General features: G+C 31.3%; 3 protein-coding genes across 3 annotated transcripts in view; 1 reads left to right on the forward strand and 2 right to left on the reverse strand.

Moving 5' to 3' along the window:
- Nucleotides 1-1,299: 1,299 nt before the first annotated feature.
- LOC126772035 (protein OSCP1) lies at nt 1,300-2,413 on the reverse strand. The gene is made up of 2 exons (XM_050492213.1): nt 2,178-2,413; nt 1,300-2,099 (listed from the first exon to the last, which is right to left on the reverse strand). Exons 1-2 carry the CDS (start codon nt 2,287-2,289, stop codon nt 1,300-1,302), a joined length of 912 nt encoding a protein of 303 aa, XP_050348170.1. The 5' UTR covers nt 2,290-2,413.
- LOC126771842 (SET and MYND domain-containing protein 4) lies at nt 2,346-4,619 on the forward strand. Its single transcript, XM_050491976.1, has 2 exons — nt 2,346-3,754; nt 3,956-4,619. Exons 1-2 carry the CDS (start codon nt 2,346-2,348, stop codon nt 4,350-4,352), a joined length of 1,806 nt encoding a protein of 601 aa, XP_050347933.1. The 3' UTR covers nt 4,353-4,619.
- Nucleotides 4,620-4,919: 300 nt separating this feature from the next.
- LOC126771897 (uncharacterized) overlaps nt 4,920-27,336 on the reverse strand; it is a 42,981-nt gene continuing 20,564 nt past the window's right edge. The window contains exons 2-7 of the mRNA XM_050492062.1: nt 19,630-19,853; nt 18,423-18,576; nt 14,994-16,268; nt 12,656-13,861; nt 9,009-9,976; nt 4,920-6,588 (exon numbers count right to left, since the gene is read on the reverse strand). Coding sequence (XP_050348019.1) covers nt 5,184-6,588; nt 9,009-9,976; nt 12,656-13,861; nt 14,994-16,268; nt 18,423-18,576; nt 19,630-19,853 — 5,232 coding nt within the window. The 3' untranslated portion in view covers nt 4,920-5,183. The remainder of the gene's footprint in view (nt 6,589-9,008; nt 9,977-12,655; nt 13,862-14,993; nt 16,269-18,422; nt 18,577-19,629; nt 19,854-27,336) is intronic.

The following is a 27,336-nucleotide window of genomic DNA, read 5'->3' on the forward strand; positions in this document are numbered from 1 at the left end:
GTGTTTTTCAAAAGGGGACATAGAATATTTTTTATTAACATAATCATTGAATATTTAACTGGTCCACGTAAAGTGTACTTAGTGGTAGCTCTTGTATTTTTTCCCTAAACACTAACGGCTAGACGAGGAGTACAATTTATTTTAAAATAAACAGGTAGGTACATATATTTACACACTTGGAAATTGAAACAAAAAGTAGGTTCTGAATTCGAATTATTTTATTCAGTTTCATCTGGTTTTACATCTGAATTTAAACATAGAAGCAGTTATTAATTAATATTATTTGACAAACATCCACAAAACAGAGCTGATCTATAATTACCTATATGTATACAATCATGAACAATAGAAGTCGAAAATTTCGGGGATTAGGAAATAGAAAATTACCATGTCTACTAACGAAAGTTTAGAAACTTGTGATTTTTCTTAATAAGTATGGTGTGTAAATTTATAAGTATTGGTAGCATATGTACGCAAAGCAAATAAAAATAAATTTGCACATTCTAAAGGCAAATACATTTAAAAAAAGATTAACTACTATTTTTATAGTATGATGAAATTATGGGCCTGAGCTTAATTTAAACAAAAATGTTTTATATTTATTTTCATGTATTTAAGTAATAAACAATCAATAGAATTGATGTCCTCCTGAACGATGTCTATCACGGCAGCCATTCATACATTAGCCAACTGCACAGGAGATACTTTAATACAAATAATTAATAAAAAAAATTAATTAATATAACTTATAACTACTCTACTACTACTACTAATAATCATATTTCAGCAATAGCTTAATATGCAATAATAACACTAATTTGTAATGATTTCAAAACTAAAAAGTACTCGAATTTGAGTTGAAATAAAAACTTACAGCACTGGTACAAGGTATTCCTGGCAAAAAATAAAATTAGCGACGACTAATAGCTATTGAAGTATGATTAATTCGATTGTGTTTTCTCTCTAACTAGCATTTTAACTGGCAACACTAAGTTTAAGTTTTGTGTTCTTCCTGAATCTTATACTTTGTTAAAATCTTATACTTTAAACTCAATGATCAATTGTTTTTTATTCTGTTCTTTGTTGTGTTGCAGTAGAATTTTAATCATATGTGGTTAATAAGTAAATAATTGTTATTAACTTGCTATTAGTTAATGATTGAGACTTCGCATGTAGAATATTAACAACAGTAAGTCGATATTATATTTATTTTATTGATTTAATGATTAAATAGCTCAAAGAGAATCTTATTAGTAAAATTCCTTCGTGAGTTTAAAGTATTTTACTGTAATTTAAAATTTATTCTTTTAGCATTTCTAAAAGATCTTCTTGAGGTGATTTTAATATATTGGCCGTGTATGTAAGATCGCTGTTCTTATTTTTATTTTTTATGAGTGCTGTAATATTCTTATATTCAATATGTTTGTCTATTTTAAGTATTTTGTTTTCAAAATTTTCATTTCCCAATTCTATAGGTAATTTTAATTTAATAACTCCTGATATACTAGGTGAACTTTCTATTGATGCCAAAAGACAATTTACTTCACTGGTATCCGGACTGTATTCATCTTCTTTTTTTTTAGTATTATCGTATTTGTATATATTTTCTCCTATTTTTTTTAAAAAATTTGGATTTAACGTATAGGGTAGACAAAATGTTCCGTCCTTTTTCTGTAAACCCAGTCTAAGAAGAACGGAAATTTTAGTGTGATATTCAGAAAACCAGATAATTAATGCGCTATATAAGCAATGATAGTCATCGTCTGTAAATTTTTGGGCTACTATATCTATTTTTTTCAAAGCATTTTCGAAAATTTCTTTCGGGAAATATTCAGGCATGAGTGTAGCTACACTACGCAAATGCCGCCGGCTAATGTCAAAAATATTTTGATTTGTTGCAACAGATAGCTGCCATTTGAATATCATAGTCATAAGATCCCATAATTTACTCATGGAATAGTCGTCGAGTTTCATAATAGATGTGGCAGAAATATCCTGAAGTAGTTGCTTAATAACCCCATGTGTCGCTGCCGGTTGAGGTATAAATAGCTCATCCAGAAGCTTAGGATGGAGTAACACGGAGACAATATCTGTAATTACTGAAAATAAATTTATAAATAGTTTTATTTGTATATATATAATATCATTATTTATAGTATATTTATATTATATCTCACCTCTTTCAGATTTATCCAATGGTATTTTCTGCGCTTTTAATCTCTGATCAATCACATAGATCATTTCACAACCTAAGTTGATCACAATAAAAGGTGTAGCAAAGTGGGACATTATAATATATTTTAATTGGAAAATCAATATTGCACTGCAAAATATTCACATACAAAATGTCTATTGATTCTTGTTATGAAGGTGTCATTGCCAAACTAACAACACAGGACAAAATAAAGAAAATGTCTTTAGAACTATTATTACTCCAAACACAAAGTGAACGAGTACTTTTCATATATAAAACTTTGGAAAGTCTCGATGCTTTTCCAAGTGTACAAGAAATAAAGAAAAACAATGACACTTCCTTATATTACCGTAACCTTGGCAACAAATGTTTTGAAGAAACAGCTTACCATAAAGCTTGGCAGTATTATAACTTGTCACTTCTACATGCCACCTTAAACTCTGAAAACTATTGTTTAGCCCTGTCTAATAGATCAGCTGTTTTCTACGAATTAAATAAACATAAAGAATGTTTGCAAGATATAGATAAAGTTTTTTCTTTAGAATATCCTGTAAAGTTAAAAGAGAAACTAAACAACAGAAAGAAAATGTGTAACGAGGCAATGTGTTCCAGTAAAGAAAAAGAATTTGATAAATTTAATGAATATTTAAAAATGAAAAGTGACAAACATTCTACATATTTGTGTGCGAGTAATAAATTGGAAGTTTTGATTAGCAAAGAAATGGGTAGACATGTGATTGCTAAAGAGGACATCAAAGTAGGTGAAGTCATAGTCGAAGAAGATCCATATTTCATACTATTATTGAAAGATCAATTTTTATTTAGTTGTAACTATTGTCTCTCGAGGAGTTTAAATCTCTTACCGTGTGATGGCTGCTGTTTCTGTTTATATTGCAGCAATGAATGTAAAGCAAAGGCTTGGAAGGAGTTCCATAATATTGAATGCTCACTCATGGCAACATTTGTGAAAATGGACTTTACAAAACTTGAACTGCTTGCTTTAAGAACTGTTCTCAAGGCTCGGCACGATCATAACAATTGGAAAGATTTATTTAAAACAATCGAAGATGCTGAAGCCAACGTCGACACTGGACTTCATGGGCATGTTAAGATTGATGATAAATGGATATATGATTCAAAATACTATGCATCTATACATACTTTAGCTACTAATGAAGAAAGACGATCTATTTCTGATATATTTCAAAAAGGACTAACAGCAGCTGTGTTTTTAAGATTTCTACAAAAGAATACCAAGTTTTTAAAAACAGAAAATGAACAAGAATATGAAAAGGTAAATGAATGTGTAGCTGGACTATTACTGTTACACCTAATGACAAGTCCAACCAACATGCATGGCATTAGTTCCATCGCAGCTACTAAGGAGGGTAAATGTGTTGATGAAATAAGCTTGGCAAGTGCACCATATGCTTTTTGTAGTCTTTTTAATCATTCTTGCGCACCCAATATTGTTAGATTCAGCAAACTCGGCTCTGCAAGAATGTTTGTGTTTGCTCTGCGCCCAATTAAAAAAGGAATGCAAATTTTTGATAACTATGGGTAAGATTTTGTAATAATATTTTTTTTTTATTTATCTGTCTTGAACATTTTTTGATGAATTTATTAATAATAGTAATGTACAAAAGTTACATGTATTGAGGAGTGTAAATATATTTTGTATTAAAGACTGAAATATTTAAAAAAAAATTATATCCTTAGGTCTTGCAGCTCCTTTAAATTATTATTATTTTCTGTTTTCAGACCACATCATGCATTAGAGGAGTTAATGTCACGACAGGCTTCACTTAAGTTTCAGTTTAAATTCAACTGCTGCTGTGAAGCATGTGTTAATAATTGGCCAAACTATTTATACTTAACTATGAGGCAATCTAAAAATGTTCCTGCAAAATTAGTTAGGTCTAAAAAGGCTCTTTTAAGTGAGGACATAATAGACCAACTTCAGAGAGGTAATGTTGACACAGCATTAAAAACATATAAACGTCTGTGTGATTTATGTGAATTATTAGAGCCCTTTGCACCATGCATGGAACTCTGTGACTGTCAAGAATCATTAAAGCAGTGTTTGTCTATTTTCGAGGGCTTAGTGCCATATGGTAGTAGTCTTATGGTTAAGTGGAAATCAGTAAATGCGAAATAGACATTTAAATATTGTTTAAATTTTTACTTTGACAAAATATTTTTTTTTTTATATTTGATGAAACTAAATATGATTTATGTTATTTTATAAAATGACTATTGTGTAAACATATTATATTTTACAAATTGTTAAATTAGGATTTTTTTTAAATTGTGTCATTTAGCAACTTTTTAAGATACTTAAATTGGAAATATTAAAAAAAAGTTCCTATAATCTAATTTTAAAGAATAAATATTGAAAATATTGACTATTTCCGTTATAAGGATGCAAAGTAAGACTTTATATTATGTTATATTATATCATTACAGTGGTTTGCTATTGTTTAATATTTATAAAAATAATTACATTATTTTTATTTTATAAAACTTGTTTAAAATTTAATTCATTTAATTTACATTAAAAAATAATAATTATTGAATTTTGTATTCAAACTGTTGTGTATTGAAAATCATTTATTGTTCAATAAAAGATACAAAAAAACATAACATTTTTTTTTTACAATAAACTCATGACAACAATTATTATATCATTATAATAAAAGGAATGTAAATCTAAGTACGTAAATAATTTGTTCCTCATATGGCATACTTACATATAAGAATGGATGCTATTATATCTGTTTGAAATTAATAACGACGATTATTGAGTGGCTTTAGTGCTATAAAATAATATTGGAACGAAGAGTAGGAAAAAAAAACATGCAATTTTTTCTCACATTCTCAATAATGGTCGTATTTCGATCACTGGGTGAACATTAGTACATATTAGGCAGGACTAGGTCTGCCGGATTTTGGTAGTAATTTATATAATTGAATCACCTGCTACAACGATTTAACTAAACAATATAATCATAGTCAATAAAAAGATCATACTAGTATTAAATTTAATTGACTGTCCTTGCGAAGGCAAAAACTTCGCTGTTCGAATTTTATCCGCATTAAGAATATTTATTCTCATTGTTACGATTGGTTCTATAGGACTATATTTCTGTAAGTAATCTATAGCACACATGACTTCATTGTAGTTTACTATCTCCTTGGGAACTGTATCAAACATTGTGTATCCGTCACCTCCTTCAGCTAAAAAAACTGACGTAATCACTTTATACTCAAGATTATCTGAAACATCACTCAGGTCAGAGCAATTGGAACAAATAGCGTTTGCTTTCACAACCCGTGAACCAACTTCTTTAGCTAGATCATAAACGATTTGCACTCCTGAGTATTGTAAAAATTGCCCTGGAGTATCAATTCTTCTCCAAGCTGCAACGGAATGTTCCAAGGCTTGTCTCAGTATTGTGCCGTTCATAGTCATTATGCATAATGTATCAGAAAATGGTATAACGGTAACCATATCTCCTCTCGTAACTTTGAATGGTTTATTTGGACCATCTATGGATGATCTAATTCTGCCACCTTGTGTTATAGCTATGTTAACATTAGAATATTCTTTGGAATATTGTTTTGTATATTTTATTATAGCGTCATTAATAAAGTTTCCTAAATTACATTCTTTGAGACGGCACGAATCACCATCAAGATAACAAAGTGACGTTCCAACGACTTCGTTGTAGATTTTGTTTATATCAGTCCGATATCGATTTACTATTTGTAAGAGCTCTGGGTCTTCCGGAATTTCTCTATTCAACAGAATCGGTTCACCGTCGTAATATAAAATTTCTCCTTGTTCGTCAAACATTAAATGTAGCTTACCAAGATATTTGGTGTATGCATACGCTTGCACTACCAGAACCTTTCTGCCCGTTTTTTGTCTAACTATTGTAGGATAAGGTCCTTGTGGATATTCAGGAATTTCGTCTGTACTATTCTTATTTATCAAAAATGTATTCGAATGGCCGCCTATTACTATATCTAATTCTTCGACTTCTTTAGCTATTTCTAAGTCTTTTAAAAAGCCTGAATGACCTAACGCTATAAATATTTTGATTCCCATTTCTTTTAATTCATGTACTTCCCTCTTTAAGGCAACGACTTCGTCTTCGTAATTTACTTTGTTCTTTGGTGCAAGAAATTTAGTTTCGGGGGTTAAATAACCAATTATTCCGATCTTAATGCCGTTTTTAATAATAACAATTGATTTGTATAAATTTGTTTCTTTCTCGAGTTCTGGTACGTCGGTGAGAATGAGATTAGCAGCTAAGACGGGTGACGTCAGATTTCTTATAAAAGGTATGACTCCATCGACCTCTTCATCAAATTCATGATTTCCAAGTGACTGTAAAAGAAAAAATATATAATTATTAAATAAATAACAAAAAATATGCTAAATTATATGAACATTGATTAACTAATGTTTTATGGGTCCTACTCTTACAATAATTACGCTGTTACGTAACAAATCAAATCGATTATTTTTTATTTATATCTTATGAAATATTTATTGCTAACGAGTTTATTCAGTCGAGTTACAATTAACTTAACAACTTAAAGTTCCGCTATTCATTGAACTAGAAATAAAACAGACAGCCCGGTCGGGTTAGTAAAAAAAGGCTGTGTCTTGCGGATATTGCCGTCAGTTATTTTATTTCTCCCCTAAATTCAAGATGGCGGTTAATGTACTGGCGGATTTGGCCGCTATTTTAAGATTTGACTACCAGTAACCCTCAAGGTTAGAGAAATAAAATTGTTAACTAGACTGGGCTAATACTTATTACAGATATGTTTATTTATTATTTTTGAAATAATTCGGAGTGCATCTCAGATGATAGAAGTACCTTAGAATCTCATGCTTATATGTATATATATTTTATTCATTATATATGGGTAATAATCTTAATAATGTAATGTAGTAAGTTATTAATTAGTTTTAGTCTTTATCCTATAATATGATGTAAGGGAACTAAAAATCACTCAGTGAAATGTTTTAAAAACCTACATTAAGTTTTGGTATATCTTTTTTATTGTAATTAATTGAAAGAAAATTATTAATGACGTAATAAGTACTCAAGCAGTTTCTCTATCTTATAAGAGTGGATTCTTATTTAAAATAAATCGTTTTGCTTACGGATAATGGAATTTATTAAGTGATATCTGTCATTTTCATAAATTTTCTCTACTGTCCGTTATTCGTAGCCCTATATGGATTACGTTTCGTAAGCAAACAAATCGTTTCTTGAATAAAGTAACCGGGCATAAAACAACTCAGAAAATTTACTCTGTATTATTTTAAATATCATGTCTTTAAACAAATTTCATAGATATTTATTAGGTGACTGAATATCTTTTACATTTACTGAGTTACAACATACTCACTGAAACTAAATTTATTTTTACCCCGGATAATAGACACTGTGCTATTGACAGGGGCGTAGCTTGCCCTTGATGGACCCTGTATCAAAATTTGATGGAGTCCCTTCGTCTTAACTGCGGCGATGACCATTTTTTTCCACGCGAATTTAGCGCTTTGACCGTAAAAGATTTAAACTACATATTCAAATTTATTTTTCAAATGTGCTCTTTTATTTTTTCACGGAAAATTTAGCGTACGGTCTCAGAATTTGAATGAGATTTTGGATAACATTTTACGTGTTATTGCTTACTCGGGTTCGGGGCCCCTGTAACTAGAGGGCCCCGTATCTTTGATACGGCAGCTACGCCCTTGGCTATTGACCATAAACATAATATACTAGACCTTGACTTTTTAATGTGCTCAAATTAATCATTGCCCACGTATCCGAGGCATGTACTGCGCGTGGTTATGTATAACTTAAATGTCAAGCTGTATTTGTGTTTGTAGTTTTTACCATTCAATTTTAGATATATTTCTTAACAATGCAATTTATCTGATATTAATATTTTTATTTCATAAAGTCTACAAATGTCTTAAGGTTTATCTTTAGAACAAGAACGTAATATGTCAAATTTGTTTTACTTTTTTGAAAAGGTCATGAAATTATTATATATTTTTTTATTCATTGTACGAGTTAACTACCTACGTATATGTAAAAAATAATAATTTTAGTGTTTTGTTTCATTGTCATGATTTATCGCATGAAAGATTTGCCTGTGTATTATTATTGAATTCATAAATAAAACTAAATGGTTTTAATTTTTTTATTTCATCGAAATTTTAATTTTTATTAAGATTGAAGAAGATATTGAAACAATAAAATAACACATCATACATACACATTTAATAGCTTACTCACTAACAATACTGTTAGAAATATTTGTACATATTTTTTCACCGCAGGAGATTTTTCTATTATTCTAATTAAATATTCTACTAAATAAATACATCAAAGAAATAAGAAAAGATTGTGATAGAGTAATCCTGAAGCCCTTATTGCTGCTTTGTGTAATAATCGTTATTCTTCCATTGATTTCTGGAAATATTGGACTATGTTGTTTTATATATTGTATGGTACATGTTAATTCACTGTTGTTCAACGAACGTGTGGGCAACTCCTGGAACATCGTATAACCGTTTCCACCGATTGATATGAAACTCGGCATAATAACGTTATAAATTTCATTAGCTGTAACTCTATTATATTTAGGTATTGAACAATTCCAACATCTTGCGTCAGCTTGTACTACTTTCATTCCTTCTGGTTTGCTAATATCGTATACAACTTTAAGACCAGAAACTTGTAAAAACTCCCCAGGATAGTCTAAATCGTCTAAATTTTTAATCGAATGCTCTAACATTTGCATCAGGACATTACCGGTCATGGTTACAATTACAAGATCTCCTTCAAAGGGTAAAACTCCTATTAAATCTCCTTTAGTAATTGTTGTTGGTATTTCTGAGTTAGCTATTGAAGATCTTATACCACCGCCTTGAATTATAGCTATAGGCGCATCTGTCCAATGTTCTTTGCCCTCGTATTCCATAGCATAATTATAGACCATAGCATCAGCTATAAGATTGCCCATATTGCACTCCTGATGTTGACAACTAAGACCATCTAAAACTATTGAAGTTTTACCGATAACTTCTTCCGTATAATTTGAAATTTCTGTGCGATATCGCTGAATAATTTTTAAAGCATCAGGGTCTTGAGGTGTTGTTTTGTCTAGAAGAATAGGATTACCGTCTGCGCTTAGTAGATCTCCCTTACTATTGAATACCATATGCAGACTGCCCAGATATTTTGTGTAAGCATAAGCTTGAACCACGGGTACCCTTTTTCCGGAGGATTGTGTGACGTAAGTAGGATAAGGTCCTTGAATTTTTTCTGAATCAGGACACGTACCGTTCCATAGAAAAGTATTCGAATGTCCACCGATGACTAAATTCAAACCGTCTACTTCTCTTGCTATTTCTAAATCTTTCAAATAACCTGAGTGACCTAGTCCAATTATAATGTTTACCCCTTGAGCTTTTAACTTTTTTACTTCTTCTTTTATTGCCGCGATTTCATCAATATACTCCACATCGTTTTTTACAGCTAACATTTTTGTGTCCGGCGTTAAGTAACCTATGACTCCAACTGACGTGCCATTGACATTTAATATAATAGATTTTCTTAGGTTGGTCTCTTTTTCTAAGTCAGGTACTTTGGTCAAAACAAGGTTAGCCGCAACAACAGGACAAGAAAGGTTTTTTATGAACGGAGTTAACCCATTCACGCCGTGATCAAATTCATGATTTCCGAGGGACTGCAACAATGATATAAAATAATACATAACATTTCAATAATGCTTTAGTAATATTAACGATAGATAAGTTGTTACAAGCAATTACATGCACGAGCAATAATTAAAACAAGTTAGAAATTATTTTATTTTATTTTGACTGTGGTTGATTTTTATTCTTTGTTATGTTGTGATTTATGTACATAATTAGTTATGTGTATAAATATTTTAAAATTAAGTTACCTTTGAAAAAGTATATGAGTACAGATCGTTTGCTACATTCATAAAGTGTAAATTAATTTTATATTATTATATTGAATTAATTAATAAAACAATAATTTCTAAAAAAATGGTAAGAAAAATATCTCATCAATTTCAGTTAATTTCAACGAAAGATTTATTAATTATATTAAAATTATGGATTTAATTTCATTTAACTTTTTAATTCATACTTCTATAGAAATATCATTATGTAAGTTGGATGATGGTTTTATTATATAACAAAATACTAAGAATTACTGAAAACATTAAAATAGGACTAAATGTACAAAACTAAGGAAATGTGTAGTTTTTAAAATATTTACTGTATAATTAGAAATTATGTGGCCGTCCCGATGTGTTCAATAAAGGTATGTTACAAAATAATACAGATATTTAAAAAAAAAAATGTAGGCGTAAAGAAATATACTGTTATATAACTAACTTTACTTTTTTAGTTTACAAAGAGCAAATATATTCCAACATTTTAGTTGAAATCGCATTGCAACCACGCTAAGCCAAGTGATTTTGTAACTATGAGAATAGGTAACTTGTACAAAACAAACATAAAATAAAGCTTTTATGAAAGCAGGACTATTGGTTAATGTATTTTTCATAAAGTCAATGTCGCATATCAATTTTTAACATTTAACGATCGTGTTTTGCGACGAGATTCGAGTTTGGTTTGTTTAGTCTTACAGGATAGTTCTACAGTACATGTTATCAATTCGTAGAACTGACTCGATGTTTATGGTCAGTAAGAACAATTAGTCGAGTTAAACATTTGACGTATAGACTGACATTTAACATATAAACATATATATAAAATTTTATTTATAATAGAACATTAGAGATCATACTGAGCTGTCTAATTATATTATGATTTAATTTTTTTATTATGTTCACCTTTTTTATTGTTGTGTGTAACGTATAATCATAATTAATGACTTAAATGATTTTATACATGTAAAAGGAAGGTAACTGATTACATATTTTTTTTGAATATTCAGCAATTTGTTGTTTTTAACACGATTTAAATCAATTTTAGAGTAGAACTGGAGTGGTATGGGGTCCAATAGCCCAATGCGAGAAATTGCAACCCAAAATCTTACTACCAATTATGATTTTTAATATACTTAAAAAAATCCTTCGACCACGAGAGAATTATAAACAACAGAAGGTGGACGACCTGTCAATAAACTAATTATATCCATTTTTTAAGAAAACATCTCAAAAAAGTCCACAACTTATTATTTCTTCGACTTGCATGTGTGAAAAGTACAATGTCATATCAAGCAGAGTACACCTATTATAAATGAGTTAAAACATGTTTCCACCAAATAAAAAAGTAATGATATAATTATTTTCTCATAATGATTGATTTAGAACACATTATAATACAATTTTAATTTTAGCTAATCCAGAATATATATTTAAATAAAAATAGATATACTACTAAATCACTCCTCACCTTTTGTGTACCTTTTAAAATTTTTGATTATCTCAAAAAATACTGATTGAATTTATAAATAATTTCGAAAACTGCTAGTATTGGTAATTGTTACTAATGCATGCGAAGATGAGTGACCTCTTTGCAGAAATAGTGGCCGAACTGTAGAGCCCAGGAAACAAACTTAGCACTTTAGTTACCTGTTTACAGAGGGTTAATCACTTTTTGTGGAACAATGTATACGCTGTTACAGGATCTCAGAACAGGTATAAAAAATTTCAATTGTAAAATTTAAGTTTATGTAACACATATACAATAGTAGCGTTTTTTATGGGTATTATACATGTTACACACACACACACACACACACACACACAACACACATTAGGAATAAAACAATCGTCTTTTCAACTGAATAATGTTATTGATTTCGTTCTAATTTAATCTCCAATTAAGGCTCTGTAATAATACATAATCCGCTATTTCATATAGCAACTCTTCTGAAGTCTAAGGTAATTCTAACCGATAAACCTAACATAAATAAAATGTTTCACAATCGATTTTTTCAAATTAAATATTTAATGCAGATCTTGACATTGACTAAATAAAAAAAATCAATGTGAATTTGTTGCAAACTAGTTCTTCTGTTTTGTTCTTCTAGATTGCATATATATATAATTAATTTAAACAATTAATTTACGTACAAAAATAATAATTTATACGGGTTCAAGATATTTAAAAATCCCACTCAACAAATATTTACTGTATTCGTTTACGTATACTAAAATTACTTGTAAATAGCTGAATAGTACCTAAAATAATTTAGTGTTAACTATACTTAACAGTATTAAAATTATAGCAACTGATCTTCGAATAGCGTTATTCGTATTATCGATGTTGTGTATTACAATTCTGCCCTCAACGGTTGGATGTATGGGGCTCATTTTATTAATATAATCAACAGTACAGGACAATTCACTATATTCAAGAGACACAGAAGGCAAACCTAGAAATAATGAAAACCCATCACCTCCCATCGAGAGGAAATTGTTCATTAAAATATTGTAAGTTTCGGACATATTAACAGGAGCATACGAAGGTATTTTACATTTTCCACACATAACTTCAACATGTATAAGTCTTTTTCCTGGCGGTCTTTTAAAATCGTACTCAGCTTTTAAACCAGATAGTTGTAAAAATTTACCAGGTGCACGTATTTTGTTATATTTAGACACAGAGTATTCAAGCATTTTTATGACATTTGATCCGTTTAGAGTTACTTTTACAATATTTCCATCAAAAGGCATTACTGTAAGGAGTTCGCCTTTGGTTATATTAATTATTTTTTCCTCATGGCTAACTGACGCACGGATTCCACCTCCTGGCACAATGGCGATCGGTGCGTCACTCCACTCATCCCCTTTGTATTCGGAAGCGTATTTATCAACAATGGCATCAGCTATTAAATTACCTAAGTTACACTCTTGCAAGCGGCATGTTAGACCATCTAGAGTCACTAAGGAGGTACCGACGATTACATCTGATATTTTAATAATATTTTCACTGTATCTATTAACAATCTCTAATAGAGTAGGATCTTGTGGTACTGAACTATTTAATAGTACTGGGTTTCCATCAAATCTATCTATTTCTCCATTAGAATTAAATAACACATGCAATTTTCCTAAATATTTAGTATACGCGTAAGCTTGAACTACCGCAACAATTCTTCCAGATTCTTGCTCTACTATTGTAGGATAAGGACCTTGTATTGTTTCACTGTCAGGTGTTGTGCCATTCCATAGGAATGTATTTGTATGTCCTCCAATAACAAGATCAATATCTTCAACTTTCTTTGCTATTTCTAAATCTTTTAAAAATCCAGAATGACCTAAAGCAATTAAAATATTAACTCCTTCTTTTTTAAGTTTCTTTACTTCTTCTTTAATTGCAATCACTTCATCTATATATTCAACGTTGTTTTTTACGGCTAGTACTTTTGTTTCAGGGGTTAGGTATCCAATAACACCTACTTTAGTACCATTAATATTAATTACAACCGATTTCATAAGGTTATGTTCTGATTCCAAGCTAGGTTCCTTATTAAGTATGAGGTTAGCAGCCAGTACGGGGCATGTTAGATTTCTTATGAAGGGTGTTAGGCCAGATACACCATTATCAAATTCATGGTTCCCCAATGACTGAAACAAGAAGACAAAATTTTATACAGTTTTATGATTTTAATCGTCGTCAGAATAGTAGAGTTTAATATATAGAAGCAGTGTAAGAAAGATTAGTGACTTCATTTTACCCTAGAGGTATAGTAAAAAAGAAATTTTAGTTAAGATAAATAAATTCATTTTAATCGGAATAAAAGAAGGTAAAAAAAGAAAGACACAACGTGTAAAGAAATAGCTTAAAAAAGAAATTTTGCAAATGGAACATATTTCTTAAGTAATCACCCAAAACATAGGAATAACTTATGTATGGATAGATAAATAATTTCATATTTATATTTATAATATTTATAATGTCAAATTAATGATAGTGTGTATATGTGATAGTGATAATGAGATAATTCTTATTATTTGAACCAAAAACCTTACTTTGTGCCAATTTTTAACATTAAAGTGCCTGGCTAGCTATTAATGTTGCACCAATTCCTTTGATATAACAATAGCTTTTGGTTACTATAATCCAGTATTTACTAAGTATATTATAATTGCAAGCTTATAGTTTTGTTAACTTTGTTTATTTTGAGGTACAGAGCCTCTAAACGTAAAAGAATAGTTTTGCATCAATTTTCTTTTATTTAGAAAATAATGGTACTTAACAAAATATAAGATAAAAATGTTATCAACGCTCTTTTATCATACATAAATATTAATGGATTAGATAAATAAGCGTAACATTGTGTCTATAGATGTCTACAGTCCTTGTTATTTTTATATATGTACAGCTTAAGTTTTCTTATCTATAAATTACTTTCAAAATATATTAATTATAATTATAATAATAAAGAAAAAAATATAAGGCTTAAATTTAATGAGAAAATTACTTGTGTCATAAATGCAAGTAATACTTAAGTTGAAATTAGAAAATAAAACCGTGTTTTTAGACTTATCTGTGTCAAGGTTGTTCTCCTCTTCTTTGTGATAATAAATATAGGGAAATATTTTAAAAATAAATGTAAACAAATATTTGTTTTAATTAACAATGTAAAATATAAAGTCAGGCAATTATAAATGGTAATATAGTTAGCGCAAACACTATTATAGTTGAACTTAAGACAGCTGCAGAATCAGGCACCGCTTCCCTATTGAGTAAAATAACACGCTCTGCTATTTCTGGATAGATTGGACTTTTCATTCCAATATATTCCGTTGTACAAGTTACAGCATCATAACTAAGTTCTTCCTTTGGTAAGCCTACAAGCATATCGTACCCGTTGTTGCCATTAGCTAAAGAAGCTGGCATCAAAATTTTATAATTTCTATTATCGATTTCGAAAAATTGCGGTACCAAACAATCCCAGCATCGCACTACTACGTTTACTACCCTGGATCCCGGTTCTTTCGCTAAGTCGTATGTAACTCTTATTCCAGAAAATTGAAGGAATCGACCCGAAGAGTCGCTAAGCCTGTAATCAGACACAGAGTGTTCAAGAACTTGTTTGAGTACTGTTCCATTCATTGTAACAGCAACTAGATTTTGTGATTCCGGTATAGATGTAAGTATATCAGCTCTGCTGACTGGGAATGGACGACTTTCTGGTGAAATAGTGCCAGTGAATGCACCTCCGTTTATTATTGCAACAGGAGCGTCAGTCCATCGTTCGTCTTTAAATCTGGCAGCATAGTATAAAATAACAGAGTCTAAAACTAAATTGCCAAGATTACATTCTTCCACTCCACACGTATCCCCATCGAGATCAACAAGAGTGTTGCCAATTGTTGCATTTAAAGAAACAAATTGATCACTGGATCTTGTGACAATTTCAGCTATTTCTATATTTTGAGGTACTGATTGGTCAAGCAAAATGGAGTCGACTTGATATTTGGTTATTTCTCCTTCAGCATTAAACACCAGAAGAATTCTTCCTAAATATTTGTTATATGCGTATGATTGGACTATTGGTACTTGTTTTCCAGATTTCTGTGAGACAACAATAGGTTTGATGGTGTTGTCGAAATTATCTTCAGCATTTGTACCATTTGAAAAGAAAATATTTTGATGACCTGCAATTACCAGATCAATGCCGTCTACTTCTGTAGCTATGTTAACATCTTTTTTGGTTTCAGACTGACCCAACGCTATTATGATTTTGATGCCTAATTGTTTCAGTTTGTTTACTTCATCTTGCACGGCAATCACTTCATCAATATACTCAACATTACCCGTGCTGTCCAATATATTAGAATTGGGAGTTAAATAACCAACAATTCCAATTTTAACGCCTTCGACTTCTATTATTATTGATTTTTTAATTTTCAATTTTGCTTCGTCTGAATTTAAGATTACATTACTGGCCAAGATAATAGAATCCAAATTTGCTAAGAAAGGTGTAAGGTTATTGGATCCTTTTTCTAGGTCGTTGTTCCCGAGTGACTGAAAAATAATATTTCTGAGTTAATTTTAATGTATAAATAGATGATATATTTGTTATAGCATTCAGTTAATTTGTTATGAAAAATTATTCTGTCAATTTTTATTTTGTTAAAGGTATTAGTTATGTAATTATTGGTTAGTTGAAATTTAATTATTAGAATTTTAAGACATAACCCAAATATATATTCATTCGTAAAGTATAATGATTAGAACACAACCACCACCCGAAGCTAACATTTTATATAAACAAAATAAGCATAAGGTAAGCACATCGCACAATTATATATTTGTTTCAAGCATGACCTTTGTTATTATAACTATAGGCAATATTTTAGTGTTAGAATATTTAAATCATCTCTCATTTTCATGGCACTTACTTGATAAATCATTTGTTTTTCGAAACAGCTAATTCTGTCGTCACCGTTGATCAATAAAGACAACCAACAAAGGACACCACCTCTGATCACATATTTACAATTGTTTTAAACAAACTATATACCAAACTTAACGATACAAAAGACGAAACATAAGACAAGAACAGTACAGACTATGTATATATGTATACGCATGACGGGATCACGATTGCCCAATAAAGGCAACACACTCAAACACATTACGTAGAGCCAGTGTCATTTCACATTATGTAACCGGACGTGACGCAACAAGTATTGATTTTCCAGAGTATATAACGTCCTATGTAGTACATAGACTGTAATATTAAATATAACTCCGCTACGCTGTCAACGATAGAAAATTTTGCTATGAAAATGCCACTCCATTTGTTGATTGACTTATTTCAGCTTTGTGTTCCGGAGCTTTATTAGTTCTGAAATGTTCTCTGCTTTTTGCATGAAATTGCGTTGAATTGAATTTTGTTGAAATTTAATTATTTTTAAAATTGAATAAATAATTGCAAGAGCAACTTCCTGCAAGAATCTGTTAATGTTTAGTATAATTTTTTCTTTAGAAATTATATAAATTTTTATATAATTATTACCTTTGTTTGATAATCCACTTTGATTATATCGAAAGCAATAGTTTCAAAAATTGTCGATTGTAATAAAAATGATCTAAATGAATTTTAAACAATTAATCAATTCGATTTTTGTTACCTAAATTAGATTGTTACGTTGAGTTGTTGAGTTGAGTGTATAAACCTTATTTTAAAGAAACATCGTTAAATTTAGAAAATCAATTAGTGGCATAATAAAAACGCATACTTGGACATACAATCAAATTTTGTCCAATAAGCGATTTGTCGTTTAATGCGAAATAATACGTTGGACACAGCGTTACGGAGGTTTGCCTCAATTTAACGACCTGTCGTGATCGAAGCCGTGATAGATAATACATGATTATTCACATTGATTTTCTTTGTTTTAATAACGCAGTTTCGCTAGGCTTCATTAAAATTATGTGATGTAATTTTTTAATTCAAAATTATTTTTTTAATTTTTGAAATTAATGGCTGTTTTTTAATTATTTATTTCGTACATTGACGTTTTTTTTGTTTCCGGCAATAACAACATTGCTTTTTTTAAAATATAAATTTGATGTGGTACTTATGTGCTTAGTTATTTTTAAACGAGTAATCTTATATAATATCAAAATCTATATTCTCGATAACATATTCCTATAGTGAAATAATATTGGTCTATAATTAACAGTAAGTGGTAAATACAACAAAGCGTTACACGTAGGAACAATCAGACAAGGCATTGGATACGTATATGTATGTATGTACAAGCTTTGTCAACACGCCACATCTTAGCATGATAATGTGGACATTTCGTATTGTCTCCAGTAAAACGTCATGCGTAATACGAGACGTATTAAGCCGCAACACGGTACAAAATCATATAATACTAATAATAACCAAATCCTTCAGTACGACCACATTTATTAAAGCGAATTTGAAATTAGAACATAACCTAATAATATTATATTTTTGTAAATGCTAGTTTTATTTATCAAACAAAAAAAAACAGTACTAGTACATTGGCAGAATGTTTTGCGCATATGGCACAAATATATAAAATAAAGTTATTATATTTAAAAATAAAGATATTATGTTTGTAAAAACGATACAACAACAAGCTTGTTTCATAGGAAATGTTGTTTATTAAACGCAAAATGATTTTCTTGTATACTCACAACGGCATCAGGTTGTAAAGCGTTAAGGAATTCAGCAGCAACTTTCCATTTATAGATAGTGAACCAGGCGGTTCCCGTGTATGTGTCTCCGGCATTGAGGTACAGGACTGGTGGACCCTCCCCAGAAGCAGCTGCTTTCCTTGCCTCTTTTACTCTGAAATTATTTCGATATAATATTAAATAATATATTATTCTTACGGTTTAGTTTTTTTACAACTATATTCCCTAACAAATAAACAAACGCGTAACTCAGAAAAAGTACGGTGTATGACTGTAATAATTCTAAAATTAAAAGGATACACGCATCATAAATAGCGTCTAATCTTAAGTCGATACGTGTAGAATAACTATACTCATTAGTCGTATACATATATGATTCTACACAATTTTATATAGATAATGATATATATTAATATTTTTAAAATATAATAATATTAATTAATAATTTTATAAATAGATATATATTTTATTCCTCTCGACTAAAAAAGTGTCAAATCTTACAGTAAGATGTAAAAAAAGAAAATAGAATTGCATACAAAGGCAGTCGTATCACTAATTATAGGAACTTACTTTTCCTAAAATCTCGCATTGAGAATAAACATAAAGAAGAGAAGATATACAATAAAGGTAAAAACAAGCACTAAATATACCTCCATATACCTAAATGAATTATATAATGATGATGTTTATTCTCAAGGAGATATTATAGTGCACAAGTTTTTGCGAAAACACAAGTGCATTTCTTCTCCTTCGATGGGACGAAACGAGAGTTTAGACGCTTAACGTGGTCGGTTTTACGTTTCTACCAAGACAAAGAATTGTATCATTATCAACTTCCAAGCTCCGGGCTGCCCCTGATAATTCTTGACCTAATAACTTTTTATTGGGCGTTTATTGAATAGAGGTCTTCGGAACCTATACGCTGATTTCGCCACGACTACATAGTTTATACGACTACAAAGTAGAACACTAATCGATTTTTATGAAGCAAGCTTGATATAGGCTACTGTTTTTATAATAACATCCTCCTAACATCAGCATCCCTTAGCTTTCAATGTGCGGGCGAAGCCGCGAGCGAACACTAGTATATCATATATACTTGATGACAAGTTTATTTGATGTGTTCGTGACACATTGTCGATGTTCACGTATTATTATATAGCTATATGTATGGATAGGTTTAATTAATATACTCGTAATTACTCACACGTGTGCGACTCTTGGGAAACCGCCGTAACATTTTCCGGCTTCCCTATCAGCGACAGTGCAGGCGCCGCTGAGCTGAGACGTCTGTTCGAATCTCGCATGCATGTCATTGTTGTGGAGTATTAAAAGTTCGAAATGGTTGCCATCGTTGCTGGGAGATTTGACGATACTGCTTGAAGACAGCGCCACCACCGAGAGAACAGCTGCTATGTGAGGAAGTCTCGTCTGAAATTGATTAACGGTATATTATTAGACACAAATAAATAGATTTAATATCAAGCGATAATAGATAATTATTAAGCGATTTCTCGTTCGAGGTGTGTAATAAAATTCGTACTGTTTTCGTATTTATGTAAGAAATTTGGAATAGTTAATAACTATTCCCAATTCGAACAATCATGGACTTTATAATACTTAAGTTGTCATATCCCCTAACTCTTAATTATAATGGCTCACTCCCAATTTATATGAGGCGCACCATTTACACACAAAACACAATAGTGATAATAATGTACGTAATATGTACGATTTCAATAAATTTCATTGACATTCAAATATTAGGTCCTTACATATGAAATTAGCGTTTTGTCGTACTGACCACTTTAATCTGAGATATCAGTGAGTGTTTGGTGGACTAGCGCCGGTGTCGTTCACTACAGCTTTCTAAAATCTGGCCAAACGATTACGGCAGATATCTATTGTCAGCAACTGCAAACCATGAAGGAAGGACTAGCTGCTAAACAACCGAGATTGGCCAATCGCTCTAGGCCACTGCTGCTTTACGATAACGCAAGACCACACACTGCACAACAAACAACCACTAAGTTAGATGAGCTACAGCTGGAATGTCTGCGACATCCATTGTTCTCCTCGGACCTTGTAAGGACCTCATAATAACTATAAATTATATTTACACGTTCATTTCTATTAAATATAAGCTAGTGTCATTTTAGCAGATATGAAAGTTTAATAAATAATATAAAGATAAATTGTGTTTTAAAATAAAATTAAAACAAAGTTAAATTAATAAGGAATGATTTAAAAATAAAATAAGATGGTAGACTTCGTGATAAAGTCTTTGATGCAATCATTGCGAGCACAGACAAAGGAACTCATTATGAAATTCTTCTAAATTGAATACTCTAAAGAACAATATCATATTTATTTATTAAATAAATTAATTAATTTAACTATAAGCAAAATAGTTAAGTAAATAATTGATTAAAACAAAGTCATTACAACCGAAATCGAATAAAATCAAATAATGTTTATGTAAGCTCTGACGAGTACTTGAATCGTCGTTTTACAAGATTAATATAAAGTTACCGGTTAAGGGTTCGGAATGTAAACTCTACCGAGAAGAACTGGCAAGAGATACCGTAGTTGCTGCTATCCAAAAATTAATTAAGATTAATTATTCTATCGTGCATAGAAATTAACGAATGCTAATTCCACGCTTTTTTATCATCTACAGCAGCCGAGAATCCGAGAATAGGATATCGAATAATTATAAATAGCCCGAAAAGCTTTTGTGACAAAGTTTCTATGTCTGCATCATTACCCCAAAGAAATATATTATGGGATATGATACTATGAAAATATCCAAACTATATTTATCGAGCAGCATCAAAATTATGACCTAGTTTTTATTTAAAATCGGTTTAGTCTGTCAATGGGCCATCTGGTAGTTGGTGGTCACTACCCCCCATAGATAATAGCACCGTAAGAAATATATACAATCATTTACATTATCAATGCACTAACAATCTGTAGTTACTTGTGCCTGTATTTACAGAACAGAATAATAGTAAGTATTGCTCTAGAATATGTGATGCAACATACTTGTGCATGCGCAAATCCCTACTACCAAGTAATAAGTATAATAAAATATTTATATTATATTGAACAAGCGCCTGAATGTATACACGGGTGGATTAATAAGGATATGTATCAAATTCGGTTTTAAAAGTATGATAGTCGATACACGTAGGTTTCCCCAACGATGTTATCGATCTTCTTAAACACTAATTAAGCATGAAACATGAAATGAAAACTTGCGTACTTCAGTCGAATTTCACCATTCAATCCATTGGACCAATTCGGCTCGGGATCATTAAGTAGATATTAGATAGCGCTTCAAAGCGATATGTGGGAGTTCTCGCAACTAAGCATCTACTGCATTGACTTGTAGCGTAACACTCAAAAGGATTCCATCGTGGAGCACGCGGAGCTCGCAGCGAATGGCTTAGCTGAATGCAGTGACCGTACGAATGTTTACAATTAAACATGACAAATTCCGGTCAAATGATACATACAATTCAGCCGCAAGTTTTCTGTTAAAATCTCGTACATATATTATAGAGGGACTACGTCATTGGTAGTGAATAGCTTATAACAATGGCGATCCTGAGATTCTGGGTTCAAATAACATGACGACTAAGTAATACTCATTCTTTAGATCTTTGAAGCCAGTCTTTACAATTGTATGCCTTTTATTGCGCGAAGACTTTGGTCCTGCTCTTGAAATATATTCGGTTCTGTTTGCCTATGAGAGTGAAGGATTATAGAGTGCATTTGTATTTTGTACTCGTGTATTGTTTCGTTTCCGTTGAGACCTTTAAAAATTGCCATCTGTCGCAGAGCCCATCTAGCTCGAAATATTTAGTACTCTCTAAGCGATGCCGGATCCGTTATTTGTTACATATATTTCACAATTGTTTTTTGATTATATTGACTTATCAGAGATGCCAATGCCTTTCGTTTGTTAATATTTGAATTGATTTCTATTGTTTATTAACTTATACTTAAGTATTTTTATGACTGAATAAATAACATACGTATGTGTGTTTATAATTTGATTCACATTTTTACTTTTTTGTCTTTAAGTTAAATGGAAAACTGTCCGATTTTAATTGGCGACTATAAATTCCATGGAATCTTTAAAAATTTTCGTTTTGCATAATTTTATATATCTGCTTTAAAATTTTGCACATTAATAATAAATTGCCTTTAATAACCATTGATAAAATACATTTATTAGACATACACACCACAGTTATGACGCAATCAATAACAAGACTGTTGTTACATAACTAGAAGGTGTCCATAACGATGACAATGTTCTGTCACGTACCAATTAGTGTCGGAAGTTAATCCAATATCCCGTCGACAGATCTCTGCCTGTTATTATCTAATAAAACTGCGTACACTTGATCTGTTTGAATTGAATATATGAATGTTAATGAATGAATGTAAGTTATACTAAACGGTTATATACTTCATTGAATTGTTCGGTAATTCCCTGTTTAAATAATCGTGTTGAATATTGTTGCTGTATATCTTTTGTTGAATTAATTTTCTCTATTTAATAGTAAGTTCGGGTTGTTTTTTTAACTGTAGTTGCAAACAATAAAAAGAAAAATCGTGATGATTAACATTTATAATTAACATTTATTATGTATTAGATTTTATATGTAACAAATTTATAAAATCCAGGTTTTGCAAGTTTATTGCGAAAATTTGAAGACACCTCGTTTGATGTGTAATTTAAGCGTTGTCTCTATTTCACAATGTATAATTATAATTAATAGAACACCTAATCATTACATAATTTTATATACTTACAAAATTAAACATCAATTTTATAAATAAGTTCGTAACTATAAAAGAGCTTTTTATATAGTTCAGAGATTTTAGTTGGTGAGTAAAATACGAAAACTTCATAACAATCAAATGAAATATCTATACATATAAAAATACATATATAATTAAAATACTACACTATTGTTATCTTATTTACCTTAAAATATGTATAATTCAATAATGTACTTTGATATCTAAGACAGCTAAAACAAAATGCGTTTCATTATTTTATTACTAACAATAATTATTATTATTCACAGTAAAATCATAATTAATAACTCATGACGCCTTAGTATTATTGTGATTGACATTTCTCCGTGCAATGTGTGCAGAGTCTGATTATGGGTTGATTCTATGAACTTGAAATAATTTGTATGCAATACGAATATTGCACGATTTGTTTAAACAAATGTATATAATTGTTTTTAGTATATTTTTTACAACAAATGAAGCAGACATGGCTCAGAAGTTAGAACACGTGATTAATGTCTCCTAATGTCACCAACTTGCATGGAACAGTGTGGTGGAATAAACTCTAAACCATCTCCTCAAAAGGAGAGGAAAACTTAGCTCAGCAGTGGGACTTTAACAGGCTGTTATTACTATCTACTTACTATAGCTTTTACGGTGCACATCCGATTCTTAATATAATTCGGTTCATACATAAAATCATATACTTATATAAAAACGTTAAAATAATGATTTCAAATTAAAAATCACTAAACGTATTGTAGAGGCTACAAAATCATGTGGTGTACTAAAATGGATCGGTTATTTGATCACATCGTGTGGCTCGCCCGTAGCCGATTATGTGATTAAGGGGACGGAGTCAGGAGATGGCTATCACGAGAGAGATACATAGCTATACTTTTACATAAAGTAGGAGATTTTGTTTAAGAGTTCATCTATGTGTGATTTTATTTATTAGTATATAATATAAAGTAGTTATTTTATGTTGTATTATATTTATAAGAATGGAGACGGATATTTTACTTACTACATATATATGTAGTTGCGTATCTTAACCTCAAAAAGAGGCCTGCCTAGCTCCGTGTGTTGTAATAGTGAGAGACATTGTTACTGTTTAATGGGACAGACTGTATAAGTGGATTGTTTGTATTTTTTTTAAATTTAGAATCTGTCAAATTATCACCAATGTTATTATATCATCTCTGTCATAGACATTGAGAAAAATATATCTTTCTTTTTTATGCAAACGCGTTGTCAGTCGTGGTATCTAAGTTGTTACATCAATTGTATCTGTAATTACTTTTCTTTTCAAACCGGAACACAGCGTTATAGCAATGATCTTTGGCAATGGAATAAATGATTAATGGTGATATATAATATATAATAAGTACTATGTAGTATTATTTCTAATTATGTCTCGTAAGTTTATGGCGTTTTTATATTTTGATAATAAATCATGATTAATAATAAATCTGTTAAGATTTGTTGTCGTCTATTGTAATTTGATGATGTTATGTCGAGGACTAATAGACAAGTGCCCGAAACATAAGAAAGCTTCGTAGCAATTATGATAATTGATACGCTTCGGGACAGACAAACCATTGCTTATTGTATACAAAAATTGTGCACTAATAAAAAAACACTTGTGACTGACATTATTTGAAAACATACCAAACCAAACCGATAAGGGTCTTGTTGTCCCACTTTATTTTTAAATAGGTATTCCACAAGATATTACCGGCCAGCGCTAATTAAACTATCAATCAATCAACAGCCAATCGTTGTCCACTGCTGAACATAGGCCTCTCCCAAGGTGCGCCAAAGCTCCCTGTCCTTCGCTTTCCGCATCCAGTTGGTGCCCGCCACCTTCTTAAGGTCGTCGGTCCACCTGGCTGGAGGGCGCCCTACGCTGCGCTTGCCGATTCGCGGTCTCCACTCTAGGACTTGTCTGCTCCAACGGCCATCGGTCCTACGACATACGTGACCAGCCCACTGCCACTTCAGCCTGCTAATTTTGCAAGCTATGTCGGTGACTCCGGTTCTTTTCCGGATAATCTCATTTCTGATCTTATCCTTCAAAGATACTCCGAGCATAGCTCGCTCCATAGCACGCTGAGCAACTTTGAATTTGTGGACTAGTCCCGCAGTTATTGTCCACGTTTCGGCACCGTATGTCATGGCAGGTAAGACGCATTGGTTGAAGACTTTCGTCTTCAAACATTGCGGTATAGACGACTGGAGGACTTGACGAAGGTTGCCAAATGCTGCCCATCCCAAGCGAATTCTTCGATCGGCTTCCTTCTCGAAGTTGTTCCTACCGACTTGTATTATCTGTCCTAGGTATGTATATTCACTAACAAATTCGAGAGGTTTCCCCTCGACGTATATCGGTCCCGGCACGACATGCCTATTGAACATGACCTTGGTCTTGTCCAAGTTTATACCGAGACCGACACACCGGGAGGACTCACCTAGGCTACGCAGCATTTCGGTGAGTTTTTCCAGCGACTCTGCTATGATGACGATATCGTCGGCAAATCGAAGGTGGAGATGTACTCGCCGTTTACATTGACTCCATACTCAGTCCAATCCAGCGTCAATTAAACTATAGTAATAATTAATCGATTTTGAATTTCCTATTCTTAGATCACTACAACTTAACCTTTATTTAATTCGATTTAAATCGGTTCAAACATTTGACGATCGTGATGACGTCATTAGCAAAATAATGTTAAATTATTTTTAATTAGTTTACTAGGCCAATAAAAAGTTAAGTTTTGAAGTTGGAAGTGTATACAAAAGCCGTTCAGCATGGAACTCTCTCCGGCTGCGTCAGATTGTCCTTTCGGATTATAAAAATGAGTGGAACATGAGAATAGATAATGCACCTGTATTTGCACACACTTAGGTACTATATATCCTACATAGTCGGTTAGTCTTGATAGTGGCGCATGGCCAGACTCGTCCAGGGCAATGTAAGTATCATGATTTGTTGTTAGTTTATCGTCTATTTAAGTAACATGTTATCTAATAATAATAGTTGCAAAAGCTAAAAAAGAATACATATCACACAGGCTCTTGAATATTTACTAGTCTAGATAGAGCGTTTGAGTTCGTAAGCGTTGAAAGTATTAGCGCTAAATTGTTTCATAATCTCAACCTGGTCGCTTAGTATCGAAACTGACAGCTAAAAATGACGGTTCGTTTTAGAAAAGTGGGCAATTTCAAAGTATGATCGAAAAGCCTTAAAACGACGCTTGAAAAAGCTTCTTTTTAAACGCATTTAATTTTATTCAGATTGACGGCTGGTCTACCTTTGTATTATACTTAAAAATATATTTATAATAATATAATTGTGTAACAGTACTTAAAAGCATAAAATAACATTTGATGTACCGTAACCGTAACAGCCTGTGAATGTCCCACTGCTGGGCTAAAGGCCTCCTCTCCTCTTTTTGAGGAGAAGGTTTGGAGCTTATTCCACCACGCTACTCCAATGCGGGTTGGTAGAATTCACATGTGGCAGAATTTCAGTGAAATTAGACACATGCAGGTTTCCTCACGATGTTTTCCTTCACCGTAAAGCACGAGATGAATTATAATCACAAATTAAGCACATGAAAATTCAGTGGTGCTTGCCCGGGTTTGAACCCACGATCATCGGTTAAGATTCACGCGTTCTTACCACAGAGCCATCTCGGCTTTTTTTGATGTAATTATATAATGTATTTATATAATAATAAATAAGACATTTGATGTAATTATATAATATTTAGATGTTTTGTTATTATATATATTCAGTAGAAATCAAATTCGCAATAACGAAGATCATACTAAAAAGCTTTTAAAAAATTGCGAATTGTAAATTTTTCTCAGTATTTCTACATGCACGTCAAGTGACGTCGCCACAGGTTTGGCAATTTTTTTTAATTGAAAATTCCCTATGTTTAGCGTTCTATAATTAAAAAATTATTTTATATTTCAAGATATAAACGCCATTTAAACAGTGTTGCCATTTTTTTCAATATAAAATTTCTTAATTGACGATCTATAATTATATTTTTTTATCTAGATCCTAAATATAACTATATATTAC

Source organism: Nymphalis io, chromosome 11 (genome assembly GCF_905147045.1).
Source record: "Nymphalis io chromosome 11, ilAglIoxx1.1, whole genome shotgun sequence".
Classification (NCBI taxonomy): domain Eukaryota; kingdom Metazoa; phylum Arthropoda; class Insecta; order Lepidoptera; family Nymphalidae; genus Nymphalis; species Nymphalis io.